Genomic DNA, 24,670 nt, shown 5'->3' with positions numbered 1-24,670 from the left:
TCTACTCGTTTGAGATAGAACGAAGAAGTCACTACAATGACTGAGGCAGATCAAGAGCGGGGTGGCCGAGGCAGAGCCCCAGATGAGAACACTCGTCGTCGACGCCAGGGCAGCCCTTACCCCCGAGCCATCATCAGCTCCTTCTCTGCAGGCAGTATACCTTCCCCGAGCAGCATGCCCTGCCCCACTGCGGCTTCCTCCCCAATGCAGCTGCCGATTGAAGACAGTCCCAACGAGAAACCTCGAGTCCCTGGCATTCCTTCCCTCTATTTTCCCATCCCGAGAAGCCCTGGCCCTAAGGTAAACGAACCTACTCAGCGAACCTCCATCCGCTGGGACAAGAATCTTCCTCTTCCCGACAGGAAAAGCCCTACCTCACCTGCCAGCAACATCCCGTCAAGCCCTGAATCACCGGAGCCTATTCCGCAAAAGAACCGCGATTTCAGCTACGGCAGCGACTTCGTGCTTACTCGAGATCACGATCGCTACTTCCTGGCAGGACAGACTGAGAAGCAAAATTTTCAGGAGGAGGCGAATTCCACTACAAGCAACACGCAACAGAGAGGCAGCTCGCTGCACACCGACTCCGAAATGGCTTACTCTGACTACTCCCGTGGCCCTTCGGCTTTCGGTCGTCCCACCGCGCCTATCACGCGCGTGTTCAACGAGGAAGTCGATCGTGCTCAGCTCACCCAGAATGCCTTGCAGTCAATCCCCAATGGAGAACATCACACCGGACGGGAGTCCAGCAACAGCCGGTCTTCCTGGGATGTTAGCGCTGACGACGAGTCTTCGAACGATGGAAGTGTTTGTTCACGCGTTGCGCCGTTCACACCCAGTCCCATCGTCGAGCAATGGATCCAAGATCTCCCTACAGGTATCATATTTTCACTGTCAGACTGCGCTCGCGACGACTGGGAGTACGAGTTTGGTATCGATCCCGAGACCGGAGATGTGATGGAAGAAGTCAAGCAGCCCAACACAATGATCGACTGCGACGAGGAGGGCAAGATGTCTCAGAACTGGATCCATCGCCGTCGAGGAATGACCAGCAATGTACTGGTATACAAAGAGATTGACGTTCGTGCCAAGATCATGAAGCGACAGGAACAGGAGCGCATCAAGAACCGAGCCAGAAAGACGGTCAAGCAGATTCAAGACCAAGCCGTTGGCCGATTGCCCCAGCCCAAGGAGGCAGAGAAGCACAAGGTGCAGCCTCTTACCGACTACACTCTCCGTCCCGCCTCACCGAGTGACGCCAATGGCTGCGCCAAGACCTACAACCTCTCCGTCACGGCCCAGGAGCCTCTTGCCGACTCGACCAACGTCTCGACGCAGCATTTCGAGTCCATTCTGAGAGAGTGCTTTCAGGAGAAGCTGCCCTTCGTCGTCGCAACTCAGACGAGCGTCGACCTCCGCGATCCCAAGAACTGGCCCTCCCGTGCTGCCCATCGCCAGTATATGCAGCAGTTCCAACATCTGCTGGAAAGCCAGCCCAAGAATGATAATGCGACCATCTGCGGATTTGGGTTCCTTGCTCCGTATGAGAAGGGTATTAGCTTGACCACGGGCGCCGCTGCAGACACCGCGAAGGTGGTTGTTTTCGTTCACCCTGATCATCGCCGCAACGGTGTTGGCAGCGCCTTGCTCCACCGACTGCTTTCTCAGACATCTTTGATGTTTCACGGTCATGCTCAGTACGAGTGGCGTGACCCCGACGCTGTCGATGATGGATTCCATCGGCCCGACTTCAAGCCTATTCACCGTGAGTTTCTCATATTTCTGCTGGATATCACCCAACTAACAAACGGCAGGCATTGTCATGCATGCTATGGTCCAAGGCAAGGACGACAAGCATCAGTGGATGAGCAAATTCATGAAGTCGTTCCAGTTTGAACCCTCTGGAATACTCAACCAGGTCTACAAGGTCGAGAAGCCGAATGGTATCGACTGGTACGATCAAGCTGTCTGGGTACACTGGGCTAAGAACGCCGGCAACGGACGCACATTCTACGCCGAATCTGAGTGCTCTTATGACTACCCTGGCAAGCCTCACTCGCCCGTCAAGGTTGCGGACTCCTGCCCGCGAGTCGAGTTCCCCAACGGCCCCGACTACGAGAGTGATGATACATACTAGAACGTCTAGAATGCGTCTACTTGAGGCTATGAGAGGTCTACGACCCAGCTCACGCTGAGAGTTAGAAATGTCACAGATGTAAGATTTTCTTCGCTTATTGTGGTTGCAACTTACTGACTTTGTCGCAGCGTCACCCGTGAACGGTGGCCACAAGAATGACAACAAGAATGTGCAATAACGAATGAGTTTGCTGACGCCGAGTCAACGAATCTCTCGAGAATCATGAGAATGGCACGGGTTGCGGGGGCAAACCCTCTACCGCAAGCAATCGAGAGGCCCCGGAGTACCGCGAAGTGTATTGTCTGAAGATTTTAATCATCAGACCCACGCAACTGTTCGAGAGAGCCGCCTCCGAATCTTTCTCCTCTGTCTTTTCCTTTCCAGGTTTTTCAGTCCGTGTCTTGAGCCTCATAATATGTGTCAGAGTACCCGAGGGAAGACGTAACGTTGCCAGAGTTGTGGAATTGGACCGGATCAATGACCGTCTGGGGAGAAGGGAAGGGTTTGCTGGTCATGGGAAGCTTGGTTTTGCTCCTTCGTGCAAAGGTTGGGACTCCTCAATGCCAGTATGGGTGGCCGGCAGATCCGGACCTTAGAAAACCTTGGAATGTCACTGGTCTCTAGGTAGATAGCTCAAAAGTTTTTGTTTTCAGTCTCCGATGCCAGTGACAAAACGGAGAGCAGAGATGTCTAAAAATGGGAAACAGAAGACGTGCACTCTCGTAGACCTACCATAGTGCTCGCCGCTACGCTAATCCTATCAAACAAAATGCGCAAATCCTACACGATTAATGAAATAACCTATCGCTGCGAATCCCCATATATCACAGTCTGGGCATCATCGGCATACCTATCATGCCCGTTCCGGAAGCCGCCCATGATCTGGCTCCAGATATGATCTTGATTCGCCGGGGGCGGACGGGCATGTTCCGAGGGGGGCGTCGACGAGGAAGACACCGCATCTTCACGTCTAGACTGTCCAGAAGACACTGTTGGCGGATGAGAAACAGAAGTGCGGCGGGACTCTACCGTGGACGACCAGCTGCTTCTACTTCCTGGCCCGCGACCGCCGCTGGAACCTCCGCTGGAACCGTTCAAACCCTCCGCTTCAAACCTAGCCTCCCATGCTTTACGCGCCGTGCTGGCCGCGCCGCTCACCGCTTCCTGAGGCCTGCGAACAGTCGGAACGGGCGCCGGAGGCCGGTGGACTCCTGCCGCTGTTACGTCCTGTGTCACGGGGTTATTCACGCGACGGGAAGAAGGGGGACTCACTGCTTCGCTTGCGCGGGTGCTGGAATGGTTAGTACTGCGGGCGGATTTTTGGTTTGCTGGACTTGCCGAGCTGCTACTGCCATGAGCCCGATTATTCTCTCTTCCGAGGGTATTCGCAATCTCCTGAAGCTCCGCACGAGCCCGGGATTCTCGCTGGACCATCGAGGCCGGGACCGAGGATGTTGACGTCGTCGAAGGTCGATGACGGAGGGACGGCGCCGACTGGGGAACGGCATTCTGCCCTAGGGTCTCTATGCGAGTGGCGCTCAGTCTGGTATGCTTCTGATGCTCGGAGGTGCCGACAGATGGGGTGGTTTGTCTACGGATATCGCCTGGTCGGTAGTCGGCGGAATGGTAGGTGGTGGGGATTCTCGGCACGCGTGTATCTTGGGATGATGTAGGTGGCGGACGAGCAGACTGATCGGGGTTGCGTACAGACGTTCTCTCTGAAGCATCTCTGGGGTAAGAGTGTCGAGCGGCATCGGATTGGTGTCTCGAGTTGGACGTCGGGGGTGGTGCGTGGGCTGAATGCCTAGAGTTGCGTGCACTGTCTCTTGGCGTGGCTGAGGCAGAGGTCTGCTGAGGAAGAGTTGTCTCTTTTCTCGACTGCGACGGCTCAGGAGCGTGCTGGAGAACCTCGCGAGACTCGCGTCCGAAGAGTCCGGGGTGTATTGATGCTCTATCGAAAGATCGTCCACCGTTTTGCGCAGCCTGACGCTCATAGTAGTTATTCATCTCGTCTTGCCAAAACGCGTTTCCTGCGTTAGTCTCGTCGCCCTCGTTCACTTCCTCATCTTCAAAATCGTCTTCGAATGGGTTCTGGCGGGGACTCTGAGTGTTGCCGGACACGCGCGAGGAGTGGTTGGACCGCGGGTGTGACGTCTCCGGAGTATGCTGTCCGTGTCGGCTATCATAGCCCCTGGCCGGTCCTGACGCCGTCGAGGGCCGTCCAGATGAGCCCCATTCGGGCTTCGGCGGAAGACTCGCAATCGAGTTATCATCGCGCTTTGCCTTGGAGTATGGAATACTCTTCCCAGCTCGTCGGGCACGCTCTCGACGTTCATATCGCCGGACACCAATCTCACGACGGATTGCGCGCAGCTTCTCTCCGAGCACCGCGCTCTCAGCATGAAGGCCACCGGCACCCTGCTCAAAGGCATCAATCCAGGCGTTGACCACACGAAGGAAGACCGGCTGGTATGAACCAGCACGAGAGAGCAGATGCGCGCGGAGGTCAACCAGCAGACGCGTATCGCCGCCGACGACGGCACACATGCACGCCTCGCACTGCGATCGCACCCTTTCCGTCTTGACAGGCGGGTAACCGTACAACTGCTCGAACGTGGCGCGGTCCATCCACAGACCCTGGATGCTGGTGACGCGACGGACATACTCCTGGTAGTCAGGTTCTTGGGCGAGATCAGACTTGTTTCGGACCAACCGGCGCATCCGCTCAAATTTGTCTGTAACTTCGGAAGCAAGCAGAGCGAAGAGGCAGCGCATACGCCAAGGGTTCAGGGCCTTGTGTGTGTGGCAGAGCATCGCTGCGTCTGGGACGAAGGGAAGCGACTGCCTAGCGGTAACGTTCATGAGTCCGCGCTTCATCATATCTATCACATTCAGTGAGTTCGTCTTGGGACGTAGCATCACCTTTGGAAGCTGACTGAGCTTTGCCTCTTGCTCTCTGAACCATTCATCCGGTGGATTGGCGATGCTGTAATTTGGCGGCAAGTAGAGATAACGCGCAAGCTTTTTGGTGCTGCTGTCTGTCAGCTCATCAATGAGAGTGATTGACATGTTGGTGGAAGTCTGTTGTTTAGATGGCAAGATCTCTGCTGTGTTCTCGAAAATCGACTCGTTCAAGAAATGGCGATATAGGAGGTGGTCTCGTCGGTAATTCTGTGTTTATACCAGACTGAATTGAAGTGTCTTCATGCCGGGGATGGACCCTTTCTATAACGACCGCAGTGCCAACATTCGTCCTCGGTGGAAACACTTGGTACTTAGAAGCCCCCGAACGCTTCCTTGGTCGTCGACAATGAGAACAATCTGGTAAGTTGTGTCGTTGAAAAAGAGCCACGAGCTTCGGAAGAAAGAACGACCCTGTTGACTGAAGTAAGAACGAAACATCTTTGCCAATAATCTTTGTTGGTTAAGATCATTATTCAAACACAGCCGAGGAGATGACCGGGAAAGACTCTGGGCCCAAAGATCGGCCGTGGCCGGGATTCAGGCCGCGTCGCACACATGAACTTCATCTTTTGGACTGCCTTGGGCCGAGAGTTGGTCGCCTCTGCGACGTCTGCAAATGGTCACGTGTGCCCGGGTTGGCGGTCTGCATGCAGCAGCGTATATCAAAAGAGAAACGAATCATGCAACAACCAAGGTGGATCTTGAAAGACGTAAGCAACAAACCTAAAATGGAGACGGAATCCCAAATGCGCAACTTACGAAATGAAGACCACACAATATCGGCACCGAAATGCTATCTGCCGTCAAGCAATTCCTAGTGTCAAACCGAGATAGAACCAGCAAAGTGGCGAGCCGTGCAAGACTGCCGTGGTGAGGAGAATCGCTCTATTGGGCCTGGCGATAAGGCACGCTCACTCATGAGACGTCTCTACTAAGCAACGCTTAATCCGCGCACGGGTCGGCCGCTCCTGATTCACTTAATCGTGTTGTTTCGAGCGTGGACCCCCTATCCAACCCAAAAATAATAAAAGTCTCCCCCATGCCCCATGTTCCATCAAGCCTGCCACTAGAGGCAGGACGAGGCCGGCCTCTTCCGATCGAGACCGATGCCGATAAATCAAGTTGCACGAGCGCCGAATCCCTGGTCCATCCCACATCGTACAGACCTGATATCAAACCGGCCAACTCCCATATCATGCTCGACTTTGTTCGTTATAGACGTAAGGGTTTGAAAGAAGCTGTGTATACCCAAGGAAAATCATGCGTGTATCCTGTGAGAATCGTCCGATCTCATCCGCTCCAGTCGGATCTTGGCAGCCTCGGTGCCATCGTCCGGCGTTGCTGGCTCCTTGAACCAGGGATGCTGCAGCGCCTGTTTCGCGGTAATGCGGTGCTGGGGATCGTAGACGAAGATCTTCCGCAGAAGATCCAAGAAGTTCTTAAAGTAAGTGGTGTTCGATGGGATGATGTCCTGGTTCGTGTTAGTCTGCCGTTGTCGAATCTGGTGTAAGAGGGGTTGTCCGACCTCGAGACGCTTCATCGCCTTTACAAATCTCTTGGATGCACGTGTTGTCTCTGCTGTGGGGTAGTCGAGCTTGAGTCTCTTGAAGTACCTAAAGACGGGGAGGTTAGCGAGCGTTCGACGTCGACGATGTTGCAGACCTACTTGGAAGCAGGATTTCCACCACTCCTGGTAGCCATCTTGTTGACCGCCTGGACGAGGCTGCTGTCGATTCTGTGGCCGACAACCATCTCCATCATTGCCAGATGCTCGAGATTATCGTGCGTCTGGAAGAGAGCGTCGCCGGTGAAGAATTCCACGAGGATGCAGCCAATGCTCCAGATGTCGCAGGGGAACGACCACCCAAGGCCTAGGATGATCTCGGGCGCCCGATAGTGTCGTGTCGAGACCACCGAGCTGTGGTATTCGTCCTGGAAGGTGGCTGAGCCGAAGTCGATCAATCTAATCTCAGTGTCGAGCAACACCCTTCGCTGGTTGGCCTGGCGGTTGACAGTCTGGGATGACGATGGTATCTTTCGGTTGTACGTGAATGTCTGATAAGCGCTGTCACACAGAAGGATGTTCTCAGGCTTCAGGTCGGTGTGAATAAGGTTGAGATCATGAAGGACTGGAAGCAGATCAGCAACTGGCTCCGCGGCTGTTGAACGGTAGGAATATACTCACATGCAACGCTGGTAAAGAGCTGCCGAGCGAAGCTTTGGATCTGACTGTTAGGGAAGGGCACAAAGCTGTTGCTCTTGAGGAAGTCAAAGACGCTCTGTCCCAGCAGATCCATGACGATGCAGATGTGGCCGCGGTAGTCGAAGCAATCCTTCAGGTGGATGCAACGATTGCGGTTGTCGCCATCATTTTGCCGCAGTGTTTCCAAGACTCGGAGTTCTATGCGCGAAGCATCTCGGTACTTTTGCACTGAGCGAATGATCTTGATGGCGACAGCCTTGTTCCTCTTTCTGTCTCGGGCTTGCACGACCTTGCCGAAGGTGCCCTGGCCGAGCAGTTTCACCATCTGGTCTACACACGATGTTAGTGGCAGATTCAATAAAGTGGCCAGAAAAAGTCTTACATCTGTCGGTCAGGTCTGCATCGGGAACCACGATGTAGTGACCATCGTCGTCGTCGACCTTTGCATTTTTGTTGTAGGCATGCTGTGTTCAGGTTAGCACCGTGTGTGGTCATGGTTGGGGGCAGCAGTCACTCACGTCATGCACGACCTTAACGTGCACTTCCTGGGCCTTCTTGGGAGGGTAGGGAGGAGGCTTGTAACTGGAAAATGGGTCCGAGAGCTCAACCTCGCGCTTCTTTGCCTCTTGAGCAATCTGCTGTCGAGTTCGCTTTCTCTTCTGTCCTGGTTGAGCGTCGTAATACTCCTGGCCGTTTGAGGACAAGGAGGTGGCAGCGGTTGTGTGAATGGCGGAGGTCGTCGTCCGGTCGGTGGAAATGGTAGAGCCACTCGGGGTTCCGTTGTGATGGGGAGTGGTTGTGTGAGACCCAGCGTATTTATTGTGGTAAACAGGATCGTACGGCTGAGGCTCGTCGTCTCGCTTTCGCTTCTTAGGAACAGGACGTGTGCTGGATGCACCGTTGGTGGTCATGCCATTGACGCTGCCGTTAGAGACGACCCTTACACCGTTGCCGGTCGCCTTGCCCTGCTCCGGTTCGGGGGTATCGTCAATGACGATCACCTCTTTGGGCAGACCATTTTGATAGAACTTGTTCCAGTCGGGCCCCTGGGATCGTCTTCGTTTGCGACCGGAGGAGGACTGGGAGGATTGGGCGTGTGTGGTAGGCATTGCTGTGACCGAGTAGTTCGCGTCGGGACTCGAAGCGTCGTAGTTGATCCTCGAAGTAGCAGACGAGGCTGACAGACCTAGGCCATTTGAGCCGGCGTGACTCGAAGACGAGGAGGTCGTGTAGGAGACGCCGGAATGGCTGGTGTAGGCAGGAGGCAACCTCGTCGTCGCCGTCGAGGAGGAAGTGGGGAGGATTGGGTTCGCCGGCTGACGGTACGAAGAGCCCGTAGCGGTTGACGCCTGGTACGGCTGGTGAGAATACGGATAATGAGGATGGTGGTAGTGCGAGTGAGGAGGTAATGTCGCTGTAGCCGTAGTCGGAGTCGACATGTTTCTCCTTTGGTGGTCCCGGTGTCGTGAGATTGACCTAGGGGAAGGAGCGATGGGCGAGGAAAGAAGGTTGACGGTCGAGGGAAAGGCAAGAGAGAGAGAGGGTGGTGTTTCGCAAGCAGTGCCTTCTCTGTTGCCGGCGGGTGTGTGTGTGTGGGTGGGTGTTGGTGCTGGGCGCTGGGTGCTTGGTACGTGCCCGGGCTGGGGGGACTCTCTCAAATCCAAACAGTGGAGGCTGTTCTGGTCACCCAAGGCAATTTTTGGGGGATGAAAGAAAGCGGACGATGGAGGGACTCAGTGAGCAGTGCTCATCACAGTGCCCTGGTTATTGGGGTTTCTTGGGGGTAGAGTACTGAGCCTGCGGAGACTGGCTGAGAGGACACTACCGGGTGCTGGGCAAAGAGCAGCGTGCGTCTCTGCTGGGGGGTCGGCGTCTGCGTCTGCGTCTGCTGCGGTACCGCTAAGCCAGGAAAGGGCTCCAAGGGTCTTCGGCCTATGTTTCCCGAGTGGTGCACGACCTGTGGCTAGTAGGGTGCAGGTCGAAAGGTAACGTTGAGTTTTGGTGGTATCGATGGTATTCGGTTCGGGGGAAAGTGACGTGCTACATCGAAGCAAACGATGGTATCGTCGAGGATGGTGAGAGAGACAAAGGTGGATGAAGGAAGAATGGAGAGGAAGGAGGCAAGAGCTGAGAGAAAAACAAGCAGTCTGCGGTCGTTGTGGTCAAAAGTGACGAGGTTCCGAGGGATGGCGGCCGGTAGCTGGCTTGTCCGTGGACCGTGGGTGTAGGTTGGCGGAGGGCCCTGACGGGAGGAGGCGACCAAATGTGGGTACGATTGGATTGGTTGTCTGCGCCCACGAGTATGGGCGACGACTGGAGGACCAAAAGACGAGGGCGTGGGAGTCGGCGCTGGCGTTGGCGTGGACCTGCGGACGCGAAGGAGGTGTACCGCCGTGTGTGTGTGTGCGTATGGAAGCGGGATTGGAAGTGGAAGTGGACGAGGGGAGGGAGGATGAGGTGAGCGCGAGCAAAAGGTACTTTGCGGTGATGAGGTTTTTGGTGTCACCGCGAGGTACCGGTCTTGGTGTTGGTGGATGTGCGAGCCGGCGTCTTCTTTGGGGGATGTCGAGGGTGGACGAAGATCCAAAGCAGACCAAAAGGTCCGAGGGAGACAAATTTCGTTATTTCACGGGTCCAGTAAAGCCCACTCGAGGTCCGAAGCTGGAAGGCAATGGATGGTCACGAATCAAGGAAAGTACTCGTTTAATTTTGAGTCGAGTCCGTGTCTTGGAGTCTATGAAGATGAACGGCATAAAATCACGTAGAGTCGATATCGCCGACGAAGGTGGGTGCAAGGTCGCGCTGGTTCAGTGGTTCTACCTAGTGCTGGTGCTGGCGTTGGCGCAGTCTGCCCGGTCTTTGGTGTTTGCCTGAGGTGAAGAGGCGGCAACCTGGGCAGCCCAGGGCAGGTCAGTCGCGAAGGCAGTCGAGGCGAAGCGCAAGGCACGGCAATGCAACGCAGAAACCGAGAGGTACTGACATTCGACGTACCTTACCTAAGGCAGGTACTTCTCTCTGGCTGCAGATTCGACCAGCCGATAAGTATCGGGCCCGAGCGCCAGGAGGGAAAGTTCCTGACGCAGCGGGAGCGGTGCAGCGCGCAGTGCAGCGCAGTGCATCAGACATCACCCATCCATCAGTGAGGGAGACTCGTCAGTGAAATCTATGTATGTACGAATACTGAGGGGCTTCCAGTGTGATTTGGTCATTTGGGTACAGGCGCAGTGAGCCCCATACGGTACGGGCCCCCGAGGGCTAAGCGAGAAGGTTGAGGCGTTCCGTTGTCGCGTTCATGTCGGGTTTCTCACTTCCAAATTGCTGGAGCTGCAGCTACAGTGCCTCTGGTGTTTTGGGTGCCTCCGAGGGAAGTGTTTCCGTGCTTTAGCCTCCCCTCCACTGTAGATCCGGCGGGGACCAGGTTCGTAAGCCCTGTCAGTGATGCCAGCCTGCAGTTCATTTTTGGCCATTTGCTGCGTCGTATTTTCCCTTACACGTGTAGATGCCTGGGATCCGTACCTGGGTCCTTCCTTTTGGGGGTCGCTGTGTTTCTGACCGTTTTCAGGACTCGAATCAGTCCGCTGTCTTGTCTCCTTTTTCACAACCACTGCCTGCGTGCCTGTCCCCCGTGCGAGCCGGTGACAAAGGACATCCAATTCCGCTATCCACGGAGGGAAAGCATCGAGAAGGGCGGCCAGTCCAGTGACATGGCAGCTGCGCTAGCAGAGGACCGCCAGGAAGACGCACGAAGGAAGCGGCACTGGTGCAGTCCGCTTGGCCGGATTCTGGCTGCGTTAGGCACTGTGGCTGACAGGACAGTTTGGAGGTATCCGGGGCACTGTGACATACCCGGCTTTCTTGTACCATTACACCGTGCTGATATGCTCTCCGACACACATCCCCGCAACGGCCATCGTCCAGCAGCGCCCTCAACTCGAACCGAACGTCACTGCAGCGCGCTTTCCCTTTCCATCCCGAAAACACACCACCAGTCAAAGCCAGAACCGCCTCACCATCATCAGCCTTTTGCCCCGTCCCACGACCCGAGCTTGAGGAATTCTCACCGTGGCATCCTGGCCTCAACCTCCCTCTGACACTCTGTGCCTTTGGCAGAGAAGCATGGCATGCCTCACGCCTAAATGTCTCACCCTTCACACGATGCCCCGTCTAGTGTCACGGCGGTCACCATCTCCAAAAATCGACCGTCCCCAGCAGTGGAAACCCCAATCGTGGAGCACCCGAGGCCCTCTCTGCTCTACGGATACTTTACCTTCTGACTTTGTTCAAGGGCCCCAAGCCTTGTCACGTTCGCGAAATCAAGACACGCCAAACCGCCGGCCGGGGACGGCTCCCAATCGCCGCCGCCAGTCCAAGGCCTTTCTTGAGTTCCTCCTCACCCACTTTACGCACTCAGCGGGTCGCTTTGCAGACTGCCCTCCACCCCAACCTCACGCCTGCCAATCTTCCTCCCCGACAATCGTCCGTATGGGCTTAGCGTCCCGCTGGCCTGGACGGTCGTCTCTCCCGGAGTCACCTCGCGCCCTGCCTTTCACCACTCAGCAATCGCCTCTTGCCTCTGCCTATGTGCAGACTGTTCCATCATGCAACGGGAGCACGCACCGCCGCTTGGTGTGAACAATCTCACGTTTGTCTACCACCGTAGGTTAGACTGCTTGGCCTCGCCTGGCCTGATCCAGTCCGGTCTGGTCTGAACACGAAGACTTGACTGACGAAACTGAGTGGATGGATGAGCGGAAGAATGAATGGGTGATGGATCCCTCTGTGATGGATGGACGGTTGGGTCCCCGCCAACCGTCAACCGGCCCCAGTGCTACCGCTCCACGACAGGCATTACAGCGGAGGCACTGGGCAGCCAGACTGGCATCCCTCACGTCGGGTTCAGCTGCTGAGTGCTGACAAAGGCGAGCCCTGACGGCGCCGGTGCTGCGTAATGAGGTACCTGTTGTACCTTGCGGATGCTCCTGCGCGACGACGCCCCAGTGACCACACTGACTTCCCAGAAATCCCATATCTGTCCCACGCTGCAATACGTCAGAAGCGTCAAAGAAGCACATACACGATGGGGCTGCGAATGGGAGAGAACCCTTGTTTCTCGCAAACTTTACGCCGCGGATACACGTCTTCGCTTCGAGTGAATATTTCGGTGGCCTCTCCGTCTCCCGCAGGCTTGCGTGCCCTGGCAATGCATCGCCTTGCCCTACTGCTTCGTTGCCTCGTGGCAGTCGTTGGCGAACAGCGTTGGCGGGCTCCAGTTCAACACCCCAAACAAGCCCCAAAGCATGATCCACACATTCCAGGCAGTCGGCCAAGATCTGATCGCATTCGAAAAAGCTAAAGAAACACCATTCCGCACCAACGACGTTCGACAAGAACAGATTAAGCATGGGCTGCGACGATGGAAGCGTTCAATGGCCCAGCACAGGCTGTTCTGGTCTTCGACATCCCTACGGAAAGTTGTTCTTGATCTGATCCCGTCGTCTTCTCTCCAGCAACCCCCGGTGCACAAACGCACAGCGCACTCGCCGCCGCATCTCCAAGCACCATCTTCTAGCGTCTATATCCCTGTCTCCCGTCCAAGGATGCGCCAATGGAGCCCTGTCCTCACCTCCACCAGCCAACCACAGATGCAGTTCGCGACGCGGTGGAGGAGAAGAGGCGAAGGGTAGCAGCCATCACGACTTTGAGCCAAAGGGAAAAAGAAAGACGTACTCGACCAAATCGACCCTCATGGGACAAGACTACAGCAGGCAAACACGCTTTTTCTCACTGTGCCATCTGCCCCATAAGACAGGGAACCGGACACGCTCCGGCCGGTTCAGTCATCAGCCAGCCCCTCCCTCTCAACTATCGACATGCCTGCGTGCATTTGCTGCCCACTGCTCCACCATCCACAAGTCACAACTCTCGTCACGCCAAAGTTGCACGGCGATACAATCTGCTCTTCCGTCGACCACCATTAGACCGTTCTTGAAATGGTGAATCTGCTGGCCGAAGAGTCAACATCTTTGTGCTCGCAAGATCGAGGGGCATCCGAGAGTGACCCGCAACCGCGGCGACGTTTGCTCACGGCCTCTGCAAAGGTCCCCATTCGGACGTGGCGTAAAGTGCGTGCATGACTCCAGGACATCGAATCCGTGGCAACCGAGACCAGACAGGCATAGGCCCAGATACCGTGCCTCGCTGCGAAACATTGGTGATGGGAAGCCTAGAAGAACCTACCTATATTTCCCCCTCATTAAAGCCTGGAATAAGTTGGGGTTGCTTGACTATTATTCGTTGTTGTCAACATTGGCGCTGCCAAACAACGGCCTTCCTTATTCAACATTGGCACCATCATACTCTACGACAAGCAATCGTACCCGACCCGGTCTCGCGAGTATCGAGGGCGAGCCTGGCTATCTCCGCCCCTGCCTCACAGGTCGAGATTCATCATGGCCATATGCCACCCCGACTGACAGCTGCGAAGTTTCAGTCTGTTGAGGGGAGACAGTCCGCCGGGCCATCCAGTGTCTTTTTCTGTTTCTGCAGCTCGATCCGTGCTTATGTCACAGCCTGTCGTTCGCGTGCTCCGCCCAAAACTTACCCGGGTGTACCATTCTTCAGCTCTCGGAATTCTGTCCAGAGTCCAGACATACGGGTCTCAACTTCTTGCAGCCGTGACATTCCCCAAGGGAACCCGAACTTCCGTCACCAGTCGCCAAATGAAGCAGCCCAGGTCCAGATCTACGGGCATCACAGAAACCTCTATGGGGGGAAAAGGTAAAATGCAAAGTCGCAACCAATGATACCGCACAAGATCCTGCTAGAGGTCGTGGGCAGTAGTCATGACTAGCTCCTTGTGGCATTTCATATCTATCTCACCTTTGAAGCATTCAACGCACCGTCCCGCCTGAGGCCAGGGCAGCTCACCGCAGCCGGCGTTCTGAATGCGCAGCGAGGTAACCTCAAAATAGTCTCTAGTTGGGGCACAAACGGGGGGCCCATCCACGGGCCGTCCTGAGAACAGACTAGAAGGAGCGGAAGACACGCCTCGTCAAGTACCGTCGCGGGCGGACGTGCGATCGGTTTCTTACCCGCCAAACGCCCTTTCTCCAGCCTTTACAACGCACCTATTGAACCCCGCTGACCCCTCCTCGCCGGCTCGGCTGGTGGCGATTCCCTTTACGCCAAGTGCAGCGTCCCCAAGTCTTGAGGTGGTGGTGTGCTAGTGGCACCGGCTGCCCACCCGTATGATTTCATTGTTGTTACCAAACTATCTCTCTCTGTGTGTCTCTGTCGTCGTCACGGCATCTGATTACCCCGTCGGACACATTTCCAAGTGTTTATTACGGGACCGAGAAACCGTCTGAACCAAGACGTAACCCGCGTCGACGTCAGCAAGAACAAAAGACGTCCCGAGGGGCAGACAAGCGTCAGCAGCTGAAACGGTTTTACACATGTCTTTCTGTGTGTCTCCTGCAAGATCTCGAAATCTTACATGCGGCTTTTCCACATCCAAGAAGCTGTCCAGAAGTCTGCAGGACGCCTGGCTGCGCCATCCATGAGCTGTCACTATTAAGCCTCGCGCGCGCCGCTTCCCAAGCCACATCCATACCTCGTCTCACACATTTAGAGATCGACCTACGCCGACGTGGTTTACAAGAGCCCACACATCTTCACATCGCCTTGCGCTCAGCCTGTGTTCAGCTTCAAGAACGGGATGACCCGGGGTCTGCTATTACGATGCCCTCTATCTAGCGTAGTCTCATGCGTATGTAAGCAGGCCTTGCATGGCCGAGGGCGTTTTCGCCCGCTGGACGATCTAGACGACGATGAACGATCTAGATGACGATGCCCCGTTCAAATGAGGCATGATCTCTATACAGCTCACTCCATGGGCATCCTCCCACGTACAGAGCACAGTCAGATGTGAGATCGACGGAGCTCCCGTGCCAAGGAGAAACTTGGGGCGTGAAACGCTTAACACATCCGATCTGACACCGGATTCCCAGGTGCGCTTGTTCTGGGGACGGAGATCCCCCTGATTGACGAATGTGAAGACCTCTAGAAGAGCTTCAAAAAGACGCTCGGCAAGACCTTCCCCTCGGCTCAGCATGATTTACGTTGAAAGATCAGGTCCCCGACAGAGCCTTTGTGCGGTATTTCACGACGACCGTCTGGATGCATGGCAAGTAGTCTAGATACCCCTGTTGAACCACACCATGCCGTTCTCCCCGCCACGGCCGTGGAACTCGGGCTCGAGCTTGTCGACGCTGATGCTCTCCTTCTGGGGGAAGACGGCGAGGGCAAGAGGCAGGACGGCGTAGCTCGTCACCAGAATGAGACCGAGGTTGATGGGCACAGTCATGCGGGGGCGCTGCTTCAGCCACTGGGTCTGCTGCAGACGGACGAGGACAAGGGGCGGGATGACCATGATGGGCGTGGAGTTGAAGACGCGGCTGGCGGCCGTCTCGCCGACGGCGATGGTGGCAGCCTTCTTGCTGCGGCCGAGGGACTGGACCTGGGCGCCGTCGCCGCCCTCCGCCTCCTTCTTCTTGCGCTCCTCGTCCGAGACCACGGGGAAGACGTCAATGCCCTTGCGGATCTCCTCGCCGCGCATGAGAAGGACGTTGAGGGCACCAGCGGAGGCCACGGCGGCGAAGGGAACGAGACGGGTCAGGGTCGTGCGGGTCGCCGGGGAGAGGGAGCGGAGGCGGGGGACGAGCTTGTTGAGGCCGACGGCGACACCGCAGGAGACGGAGACGGCCATGGCGTAGGACTCGCCGAGCTTGCGCCAGGTCAGGGGGGAGGATTTGTTCGCGTTTGCAGAGTTGATTGCGACGTTGAGGGACTGGTTGACAACTTGCCATGCGATTGTTCCTGCTGTCTATCGGGGTTGTTAGATCGGTCTCGGAGTGTAAGTGCCGGGCGGCAGGGGGAAGATGGAGACTCACGCCGAGTCCGGGCTGGAGCATGCCGGCCGTGACGACCAAGTTGGTCAGGACGAAAGCGGACATGCGGAAGGGGAGGAGGACCGGTTCGCCGGTGTCTGGGGGCCGTTTGCCTGTGTTAGCCGGAGCGCAACGAGCCCGCGCGCGGGGGAGTTATTGGGATCGTGGGCTCGTCGCACCTGGATGGAGGGTAGAGTCGACGACCTTCTTGGCCTTCCAGAGCTCTGGCGTCATCGTCGGGATCTTTCCTTGCTTGTAGTCGCTGAGGAGGGACTTGGCTTGCTCGAGACCGGTGCTGCCGACGAGCAGAGTGCTGTAGATCGCGACATGTTAGCATTGGGTCTGTAAGAGAGACGGCTTGTGCCATCGCGCCGCGGCGGGGTGGGTTGCGCGAGAGAGAACTCGTACCTTGGGTCGGTCAGGCCCATGCTGTGTCGTGCGCGTCCCCAGTAGGTGCTGAGGTCATACTGGGAGGCGGGCAGCTCGCGGCTGCCGGGCAAAGAGGCGGACATGTTGTAAAAGCTGTGGTTTATCCAGAAAACACCAAGGAAGAGGTTCAGAGAGGAGGATCGCGAACCTCGCCCGCTTCGCAATTGAAGGCCGCCCAGAGGTCGTGAGGGGTAAAGTAAGGAGAGGGGTAACGCGGTCGACGGGAGCGGTGCCGACGCTGTGGTACGGCCACTGCTGAAGGAGGGGGGACGGCGGTGAGGTTTTTGGGGAAAAGGCGTGTATGACGGCTTTGCGAAAGGCGTGGTTGAGAGATGTGCTGCAAAATGGGTATCGTCGGATGTGCTCCCGATCTCGGTAGGTGGTGGAGTGTAGGGGTCTTTGGCGGGCAGGCCTTGAAGGAGATAAGGACGGCGGGTGGTGACGGGTGGGAAGGGGTGGTATCGGTTGGCTGCGGGCTGCATGGACGGGATCGTTCTGATTGATGTCCAGAATGCAGCGCTAGCAGCTATGGTTTAAGCATCCTTCTGAGAAGGCCGTGACAATCGGCGAAAGGTAGAAATTACATTATCATGGAGCACAAAAGATAAAACTTATTGACAAACAGTTCAATCTGTGACAAACAGTTCAATCTGTCTTCGTGATAGCGGCATAGATCAATATCGCGAGGGCGTCGGTGAAAAAAAGCAAAAGATAACGCGACCTACCTAGGGATCGAACCTAGAATCTTCAGAGTATGGCTTGGAGGCAGCCGAAATCTGACGCGATGCCATTTCGCCAGCAGGCCCATGCTGGTTGATGAACAGTGTTGGTAAAATGTGTGATATAAAGCCTGCATGAAAGTGGGGCAGAATGAGGGGTCGTCCAGGTAACAAGGCCTCAATGCCAGCCGACAGTTGTCACGCCTCGGTGCTATAGGTGTCGCAGTCTCTTCTATCCTTTGTGTTACTAGCCATGTCATTGATTGTAGGTATGTTGATTGGTGGTGTCATTCACCTGCTGGCTTCGTGTCACTATGAGGTTCACTTCACTTGTAAGACCCGAAGGGTTACGTGACACAGAAACACTCAGAAGCAAAATTGTTCCCTAAGGGTCAGCGACGACAGCGCAGACTACTCATGACGTATAGAGGCCTTGAACCGAGGCATTTTACGAATTGAAATACGACAACAAATGCATTGCCCTCACTTTCGTCGTCTAGGCCGAGAACAATACAGACGCCGCCAGCGTCCACCAAGCAGAGAATCGTGGGAGAGCATCTATCGATTGATTCAAGTACGGGCTTTCGCCGCTATCTATGGCCCTGGAAATCCTCCCACGTCCATCAACATTCGCTCTCGTGACCCCCAATGATATCGGCTGCCTGGAGCGCCAAGGCGTACATGGCAACCTGTAAGTTGGCGGAAATAGACCTTGGGAAGATGGACGAATCCGCAACGAAGAGACCGTCGACATCCTTGACACTGAGGTCAGTATTGACGACCTTGCCCATGGCAGCAGTCCCGCTCGGGTGGAAGCAAGAACTATTTAGAGGTCAATTTTGAAAATATTATATCAAGACGAGGGAGCGGAAAACGTACCCTGCCACTTGCCGAGCCCGGGCAGCGAATGCCTCGTCAGCAGAGTCCACCGTAAGTGGCGCATCAGCTGCCAACTCGCCATCGAGGATATCACGACCAACTGGCGTGACATCGCTTCCAAGGAGCCTGGTGTCAAACTTAAGAGCTTCGCGCACAGCGTGTCTGTCGACTGCCGTGCTGAGGTAGTTGGGGCCAATGACAGGGTAGTCGCTAATGTTCGCCGACGAGATGCCCACGGAACCCCGCGAGGTGTCAATAAGAACGATGGACAGCATCAGCATAGCGGAGCCGTCTGTTGAAGCGCCGCTGTACTGCAGGGAGTGAGAGACATGTGCCCGGTCCTGACGGAGCAGGGGATGATCTGGGCCTGGCTCGATGCCCTCATCTTCCGCGATGGCAGCGGCGAGACCTTCTTTGGGCAGGGTAGTCGTGGCGAGGAAATCAATCTTGTTGCCTAGCCCGTACTGAGGCTCCTTGAAAAGGGGGTTTTCCGACTCATAAGCCCAGCCCTCGGAGACGTTCTTGACCTTCCAGGCTGTGGGCATCAGGATGTGATCATGGAGGTTCTGGCCAACGTCAGGTTGGTCAAGCTTCACCTCGATGCCATGCTTCTTGAGATTCTCGGCGGGGCCCGACGCCGGAGAGCATCAACAGCTGAGGAGTGCGGTAGGCACCCGCGGTGAGGATCGTCTTGTGGCCGAGGTACTCTGTTCCGTTCTGCAGGCGGATGCCCTTTGCAACAACGGAGCTACTATTTAGACGCTTTTCGACGAGAATTTGCTTAACCATGGTGTTCGTCAGAACGGTGACCCCATCCAAAGGGAAGGCCTCTGATGAGAGTTGTCTGCGGCCCTCTGCTCGGTTCTCTTGCAGGTCACCGTACCCAATAGGGTTTCCCGCGTTGGCATCAAGTTGCGGCAGAGCAGAGACACCGAGGGCTTCGTAGGACTCCGCCAGCTTTTCGCGCATAGGGAACTGACGGTTCATGGGAGTAACGCCCTGGATAACCATGGAGCCGTTGGAGCCGTGCTGAGAAAGGTTGATGCTGGTGTCGAAGAACTTCTCGGTCAACTTCATGTAAGGAAGCTGGCTTTCGTAGCTCCACCTACTGTCGCCAACTTCTTCCGCCCAAAGATCATAGTCTACTGTGTGGCCACGAACCCAGGCCGCTGATGATTCACGTCAACAGAAAGCTTTGAGGGATTGCGAATAAAAACGGCTATGCGAGCTGAACTTACTCCATTGATGGCTGTTCCTCCTCCAAGAGCCTTTCCAGCCGGAGAGGCAATTGAGCGGTTGTCGAGGTTTACCTGTGGGACAGAAGCATAACCCCAATCGAGATCACTTCCGGCCCCAGTACTGGTGTTGGGGTAGGCGATGGCCTCGAGACCATTGACGCTGGGGCCAGCTTCAACCAGGAGGATCCGCAGAGTAGGATCCTTGTGAAGGAGACGGTTGGAAATGACCGAGCCGGCAAGGCCACCGCCAACGACGATGAAGTCCCACAACGACATGACGATGAGATAGCAGAAACGGTTTCTCAGCGAATCGAGGAGCAAATGTGGCCCGCGTGAAGATAACGAAGAGAAGTCATGAGTGCAGACACGAACAAGCTCGCTCTTTATGGCACGCTGCTTTGGAGCTCACTTAACATGTGAAGCGATTTGCCTGCATTTGCTGGGGTATCCGTTAGGTCTGGCCATTGTGGCACAGGATCAAGAGGAGGACCTTGGAACAGATTTCCTGTAGCTGCATAAGAAACCAACGGAGCGTAGCTGTGGTATTGGAGAAAATATCTGGACATTGGTGTGAAAGGCACGAAGTCAGGGTCTTAGATGCAAGAGTAGATTGGGTGTCCGCACCGGCGAGTCTGGGTTGCAACATCGACCCTCTGCGGAGCCGGATCAACTTCCGAAAGGATGTTGGCCATACTTCGATCTCAGAGTTGCGATCCAATCGAATGTGCGGACATCATGTCCCCGGGCCGTGATACATCGGCTATGCTATGCCACTTCTTTGCGTCCGGCTTGGCAGGACTCGTGCAGATTTCCCCTTCTGTTCCAACAGGCGCCTGTGCCGCAGAAACTGAACCTCGAAGCGCAGTCTTGTGAAAGCTTGCGGAAGTCGTGGATCGTGACGTTTTAAATTAAGTATCCTGACTATGTTTTCTGTCGTTTTCATTCATCTCTCGCCGTGGACTTCACAACAACCTCTGACTTAACCCAGATATCATGATTTGCACCCTTTCCTGACCCGTTCGACCATCCTCGATTATGTCCGTCTCGTGTCTCGCGTGTTGCGGCTCTCCTGAGCTCGGGACCGAGAATCGATTCAACGCTGTTGTTGTCGCCATATTCGTCTTTGCCGTTTGATCTTTCGGTGCCGCTCGTTTCGTAACCGCCTCGTTCGCCGATGCGGCATCCCAAATCCAGCTCTGGAGTCTTTAGGCCGATGCGGACGGTGTAGTCGGTGCCTCCAATCGTTCTCATCATGAAAGATCCAGTCATGTCTCTGGTATAAGGACCGGTGCGTTTGCTGCCGCTTCGGGATGTCCATAGGTTGAGCCACTCCTTGAACAGAGGGCGGCAGACTGGAATGCCGATGCACACCTAGGACAGTGAGTGAATGTCTTCAGTTTTACTTGAAAGTATCTTACCAAAGTTGTGGCAAGCTCAGCCGCGTGCCAGACTATCAGGCCAACAGTATCCTCTGCAAATCAATCGCATCAGTGACTGGCCCTCACTTTCGCCACAGCCAACTCTCAAATCCAGGACAACTCACTAGTGAAGTTGGCACTGCTCAGATTCTTCAACTCCAAGGCTCTCAGGATGCCACAACCTCCAGCACTGAGAGCAATCAGTTGATGTCCATAATCCAACTCCAGGAGGTTGACTTACATGACGCCCAGACTCATACTCATGTTGATGAGAAGCTTCTCCTTCTTGGGCATCTGAAGGTTCCAAAGCAGAGCCCATGGCGTGACCGCGTACCAGAAATCGACCACCACACTCCAGATTCCGGCTGCCGTCGCAATCGGGCCCGGGTCGATGGGACATGAGCCGCCTGGGAGAAGTCGATCCCAGAGAAATTCGACCGGCGTACACGAGAACCAGAAAACGCATAGCGACGCGACCACGAAGATACCGAGGATGATGACCGGAAAGAGGATGATGAACTGGTGTAGGCGGGTAGTTACCAGTCGGAGTAGGAACAACGCAAGGGACGTCTTGGAGACGACGGTGCCGAAGACGAGGATAGTCTGCCCGATGGCTTCGTATAAGATGGCTCGAGAAATGTCGTAGGATGTCTCGAGTTCCGTAATATCCCTGCCGAAGCCGTAGAACGATGCGATCGTGATCATGACATCGTAGGCGATGAAGAGGACCTATCAACACAAGAGTCAGAGGCGCATGGCTCGTTCAACATCACTACCGCGAACACTCACAAATGAAAAGTTGAAGAAATGGTCATCCATCCCGTACGCCGAGAGCACACCCAGCCGCGTCCACAGGCGCAGGATGACGAAGCACAATGCCATGGCAGTCAAGCCCCAAAGGACGCCCAGCGCCATGGGCGCATCACCGCCTGGTCCAATCATCGTGCCTCTGGTGTCGACCTCGAATGGGAGACAACGAAGAAGAGGAGAGAGAGGACGAGAGAGAGTCGATCCCGGATCCAGGTAGGGCGCAGACGTCACTTAAAGCTCCGTGGTTCATCTGGCCATCCCTACACCTCCACGAGTCAATCTAGGACGGGGAACAGGAGAGGAGTGGTACTGGATCTGGGGAAGGGCAATGAAGGCCAGACTTGTACTCCAGTCATCGACAGACCTCACGGGAGCGCTGCGAGGAATACGGCTTGGCGGCCCCCCGTAGGCCCTTTCATATCTACGAAATCCACCGCACACGGGGACATCGGTTGACAGGTCGATCCCTGACCGAAAGAAGACGCCCCGACGCACTCTGTGGACTGGTTCTGCGGCGGCCCCTGGCCCAAGTCAAACGGAGGGCTGAGGGGATCGTCAGCCATGTGCAAGGATGCCATCTCGAGCGTACCCACCCAGAGGTCACAGCACACACGCGGCATTGGAGGCCCGTCCAAGATTTCGAGAAGCATGGCCCGCATTCCATGGCGCCAGCCACGGATCGGGGGCCGATTTTTCTTCAACGGTTTGATTGCATGGCATCTTGGTTTCGTCAATTTTCCCTTTCCGGCCACGAGAAGGGAGGGGCTACATCCCACCCAGGGACCGGCATCAAGTGGTGGTAAAATCCTTGGAAACTTTCCGTACCTGAATCAGCAACGAGCTGACGGAGAGTTCATGCAGCAGAAATCATTGGATGAAGCCTCAGTTCGAAGGCTGATCCTGCGAGTACTTCATTGCACGCGCTACCTTGTCGTCGGCCGTCTCATCAGTCGGCATCCAAGTCGTCGTGCCGTCTTAGCTTCTTCCTGAGCGCAACCAGCTGAGCTCAGTTCGCCAACCAAGACGACCTCTGCCGAGTTCCTAAAAAGAGCCGTGACATCGTCTCCCAAATCTTTCCGTGGTTCGTCTAACCGGACGGAGATTGAACCTCAGATGGCTGCTAGCCCTTGGGGGGAATATGCCTCCGTAAACCAATCACATGTGCCGGATATGTTGTGCTCTGAGAGAGGTCCGAGAGCCGGCGTCCGGGCCGCTGCCGCGTTTCTTCGAATCCCCGCACCCACGACCAAGTCTTCCGTCTTTGGACTACTAGCAGGCAGAATTGTTCACACACTAAAATCCTCGAATTCGAAGGAGAGCGAATCGTCATTGAATGGATCCAACCACTTGACTTAGAGCTGCCATGAAACAAAGTCTTGAGCGAACCGTTGGCCGACCATGCTCTTGGAGAGAGAGAAAACAAAAAAAAACCCCTCCTGGTCCCAATTTTTCACACCAGCATCGCTGACCGCATATTACGGGAGCGCTGTGGGTTCGCAGTCCTCCATCGCCAGGGTGACTCGTCAACTGAACGAATAAGAGCCTCCCTGGCGTCGCAGCAGCGATGGCGATTTTGGGTTATTTTCCCGATGCCGGCGAGAAATGAGCACAATGCGACGACAGCATGAAATCCTTCGCGCGCGTAAATTCCGGAAGGATTTCGTTCTGGGCTTGTTGAGTGTTGATCCCTTCCAGGCTTCTACTTTCCGTCCACGCCAACCGTCGCCAAGTTCTAGAACTGCCGCGACGTGGAGATGCCACGCGGGAGACTCGTGATTCGCATCGACGAAAGTGGCAATGGATGAACCGAGCACGGGCGATCCGGGTGATCTAGCGCAGACCGGCGCCTGGGACTAGGTGTTACAGGGAACTTCTAGTAAACGAAGTCGAACTCCGCGTTTTCGTATTTGATTCGATATGCGAACCGGCGAGTCTAGTGTTGGATGAGCTTCTGTTGTTTTTTCTAACGTCCAAAACGCTGGATCACCGCTCGGACTTTGCGTTCATTCCAGATGGGCGGTCACGAAGCTTCCAAACAGCCGCAGGCGATTCTTTCCCTCTTCCACGTTGCGACGTCTTCTGACAGGCCTTTCCACGCGGCATCGAGTCAGTGCCCCCAGCGCGCCCTGCATGTTTGTTTCCTCTGCCACCTGTCCCTCGCGTGTTGTGGTGGTACTGAGTCCACCGGGCTCCCTGTGAACCCCTGGTCAAATGACGCCGGCGCTGTTATTTCGGTTCCCTTCACAATTCGGTGGCAGCAACACCGTCGCACCCGGGGCCGGTTGTCAACACGATGAACCACCGATTGCAGTATTGTCCACAACAGCTACAACGCGCTGAAGGCTCCGCGACTCCGGTCCAAGAGCCTCATGACTAGGACGTGTTGCCTTCGCTACGACCCTCTTACCGAACCGACGTTTTTCATATATTTAACATGTAACGTCGGCGCCGAAAAAGGCTTCATGGCACGGTTGTTGGAGACGAGTGGGGGGAAGCATGTGGGATCACGTCTTTTGTGTGTGGATTTCCCTTGATGCGGTCATTGACCCAGTGCGTTGCGGAGTGCTGTGAGACCTTGACCTTGACAATGATGCAACCGGTTCCTGAGCTCAGATCTCTGGTTTCTCGTCGGTTATATTGCTCTTTACTGGACTTGCCTTCTAATCGCAGTATTGTTAAAGTGGGAAATGGTTTGTTTGACGATACAAGCTTGCGATCAAGCCGAACGAAACCTCGCGCAGAACCATTTCTACTCGTATTTTTCTTGGCAACTGTTTCAATTGGCATACTGAGAGCCAGAGTTGATGAGATCTTCCACCATCAAAACCTAATCGCGAATGTCATACGGGAGAACGATAGACCAAAGGATCCAATGCCGGAGGTTATGTTAGCTTGCTTGTGCTCCAAACTGCTGCAGATCGCTGT

The 24,670-nt window shown here is 55.5% G+C and overlaps 6 protein-coding genes and 1 non-coding gene across 7 annotated transcripts; 1 reads left to right on the top strand and 6 right to left on the bottom strand.

The window, feature by feature from the left end:
- Nucleotides 1-204: 204 nt before the first annotated feature.
- Nucleotides 205-2,137, top strand: COL26b_004280 (uncharacterized protein; the record flags this gene model as incomplete). The annotated part of the gene is made up of 2 exons (XM_053177159.1): nt 205-1,765; nt 1,815-2,137. 2 exons carry the CDS (start codon nt 205-207, stop codon nt 2,135-2,137), a joined length of 1,884 nt encoding a protein of 627 aa, XP_053038995.1.
- A 1,154-nt stretch (nt 2,138-3,291) lies between these two features.
- On the bottom strand, nt 3,292-5,206 carry COL26b_004279 (uncharacterized protein; the record flags this gene model as incomplete). Its single annotated transcript, XM_053177158.1, has 2 exons — nt 3,292-3,354; nt 3,410-5,206. 2 exons carry the CDS (start codon nt 5,204-5,206, stop codon nt 3,292-3,294), a joined length of 1,860 nt encoding a protein of 619 aa, XP_053038994.1.
- Nucleotides 5,207-6,359: 1,153 nt separating this feature from the next.
- On the bottom strand, nt 6,360-8,743 carry COL26b_004278 (uncharacterized protein; the record flags this gene model as incomplete). Its single annotated transcript, XM_053177157.1, has 5 exons — nt 6,360-6,714; nt 6,768-7,260; nt 7,287-7,634; nt 7,687-7,768; nt 7,823-8,743. The coding sequence occupies 5 exons, from the start codon at nt 8,741-8,743 to the stop codon at nt 6,360-6,362; spliced, it is 2,199 nt and encodes a 732-aa protein (XP_053038993.1).
- Nucleotides 8,744-15,498: 6,755 nt separating this feature from the next.
- Nucleotides 15,499-16,764, bottom strand: FSF1 (putative alpha-isopropylmalate carrier; the record flags this gene model as incomplete). Its single annotated transcript, XM_053177156.1, has 4 exons — nt 15,499-16,188; nt 16,256-16,350; nt 16,432-16,565; nt 16,661-16,764. 4 exons carry the CDS (start codon nt 16,762-16,764, stop codon nt 15,499-15,501), a joined length of 1,023 nt encoding a protein of 340 aa, XP_053038992.1.
- Nucleotides 16,765-17,398: 634 nt separating this feature from the next.
- COL26b_004276 lies at nt 17,399-17,486 on the bottom strand. The gene has a single exon. It is a non-coding gene; the product is annotated as a tRNA-Arg (tRNA).
- A 537-nt stretch (nt 17,487-18,023) lies between these two features.
- COL26b_004275 (uncharacterized protein) lies at nt 18,024-19,793 on the bottom strand (the record flags this gene model as incomplete). The annotated part of the gene is made up of 4 exons (XM_053177155.1): nt 18,024-18,222; nt 18,280-18,814; nt 18,876-19,365; nt 19,518-19,793. The coding sequence occupies 4 exons, from the start codon at nt 19,791-19,793 to the stop codon at nt 18,024-18,026; spliced, it is 1,500 nt and encodes a 499-aa protein (XP_053038991.1).
- Nucleotides 19,794-20,456: 663 nt separating this feature from the next.
- COL26b_004274 (uncharacterized protein) lies at nt 20,457-21,877 on the bottom strand (the record flags this gene model as incomplete). Its single annotated transcript, XM_053177154.1, has 5 exons — nt 20,457-20,888; nt 20,936-20,988; nt 21,061-21,125; nt 21,177-21,664; nt 21,725-21,877. The coding sequence occupies 5 exons, from the start codon at nt 21,875-21,877 to the stop codon at nt 20,457-20,459; spliced, it is 1,191 nt and encodes a 396-aa protein (XP_053038990.1).
- Between the last annotated feature and the right edge of the window lie 2,793 nt (nt 21,878-24,670).

Source organism: Colletotrichum chrysophilum, assembly GCF_026319265.1.
Source record: "Colletotrichum chrysophilum strain AFK26 chromosome Unknown scaffold_25, whole genome shotgun sequence".
NCBI classification, from domain to species: domain Eukaryota; kingdom Fungi; phylum Ascomycota; class Sordariomycetes; order Glomerellales; family Glomerellaceae; genus Colletotrichum; species Colletotrichum chrysophilum.
The sequence above is the reverse complement of the archived record's forward strand: the minus strand, read 5'-3'. Positions and strand labels throughout refer to the sequence as shown.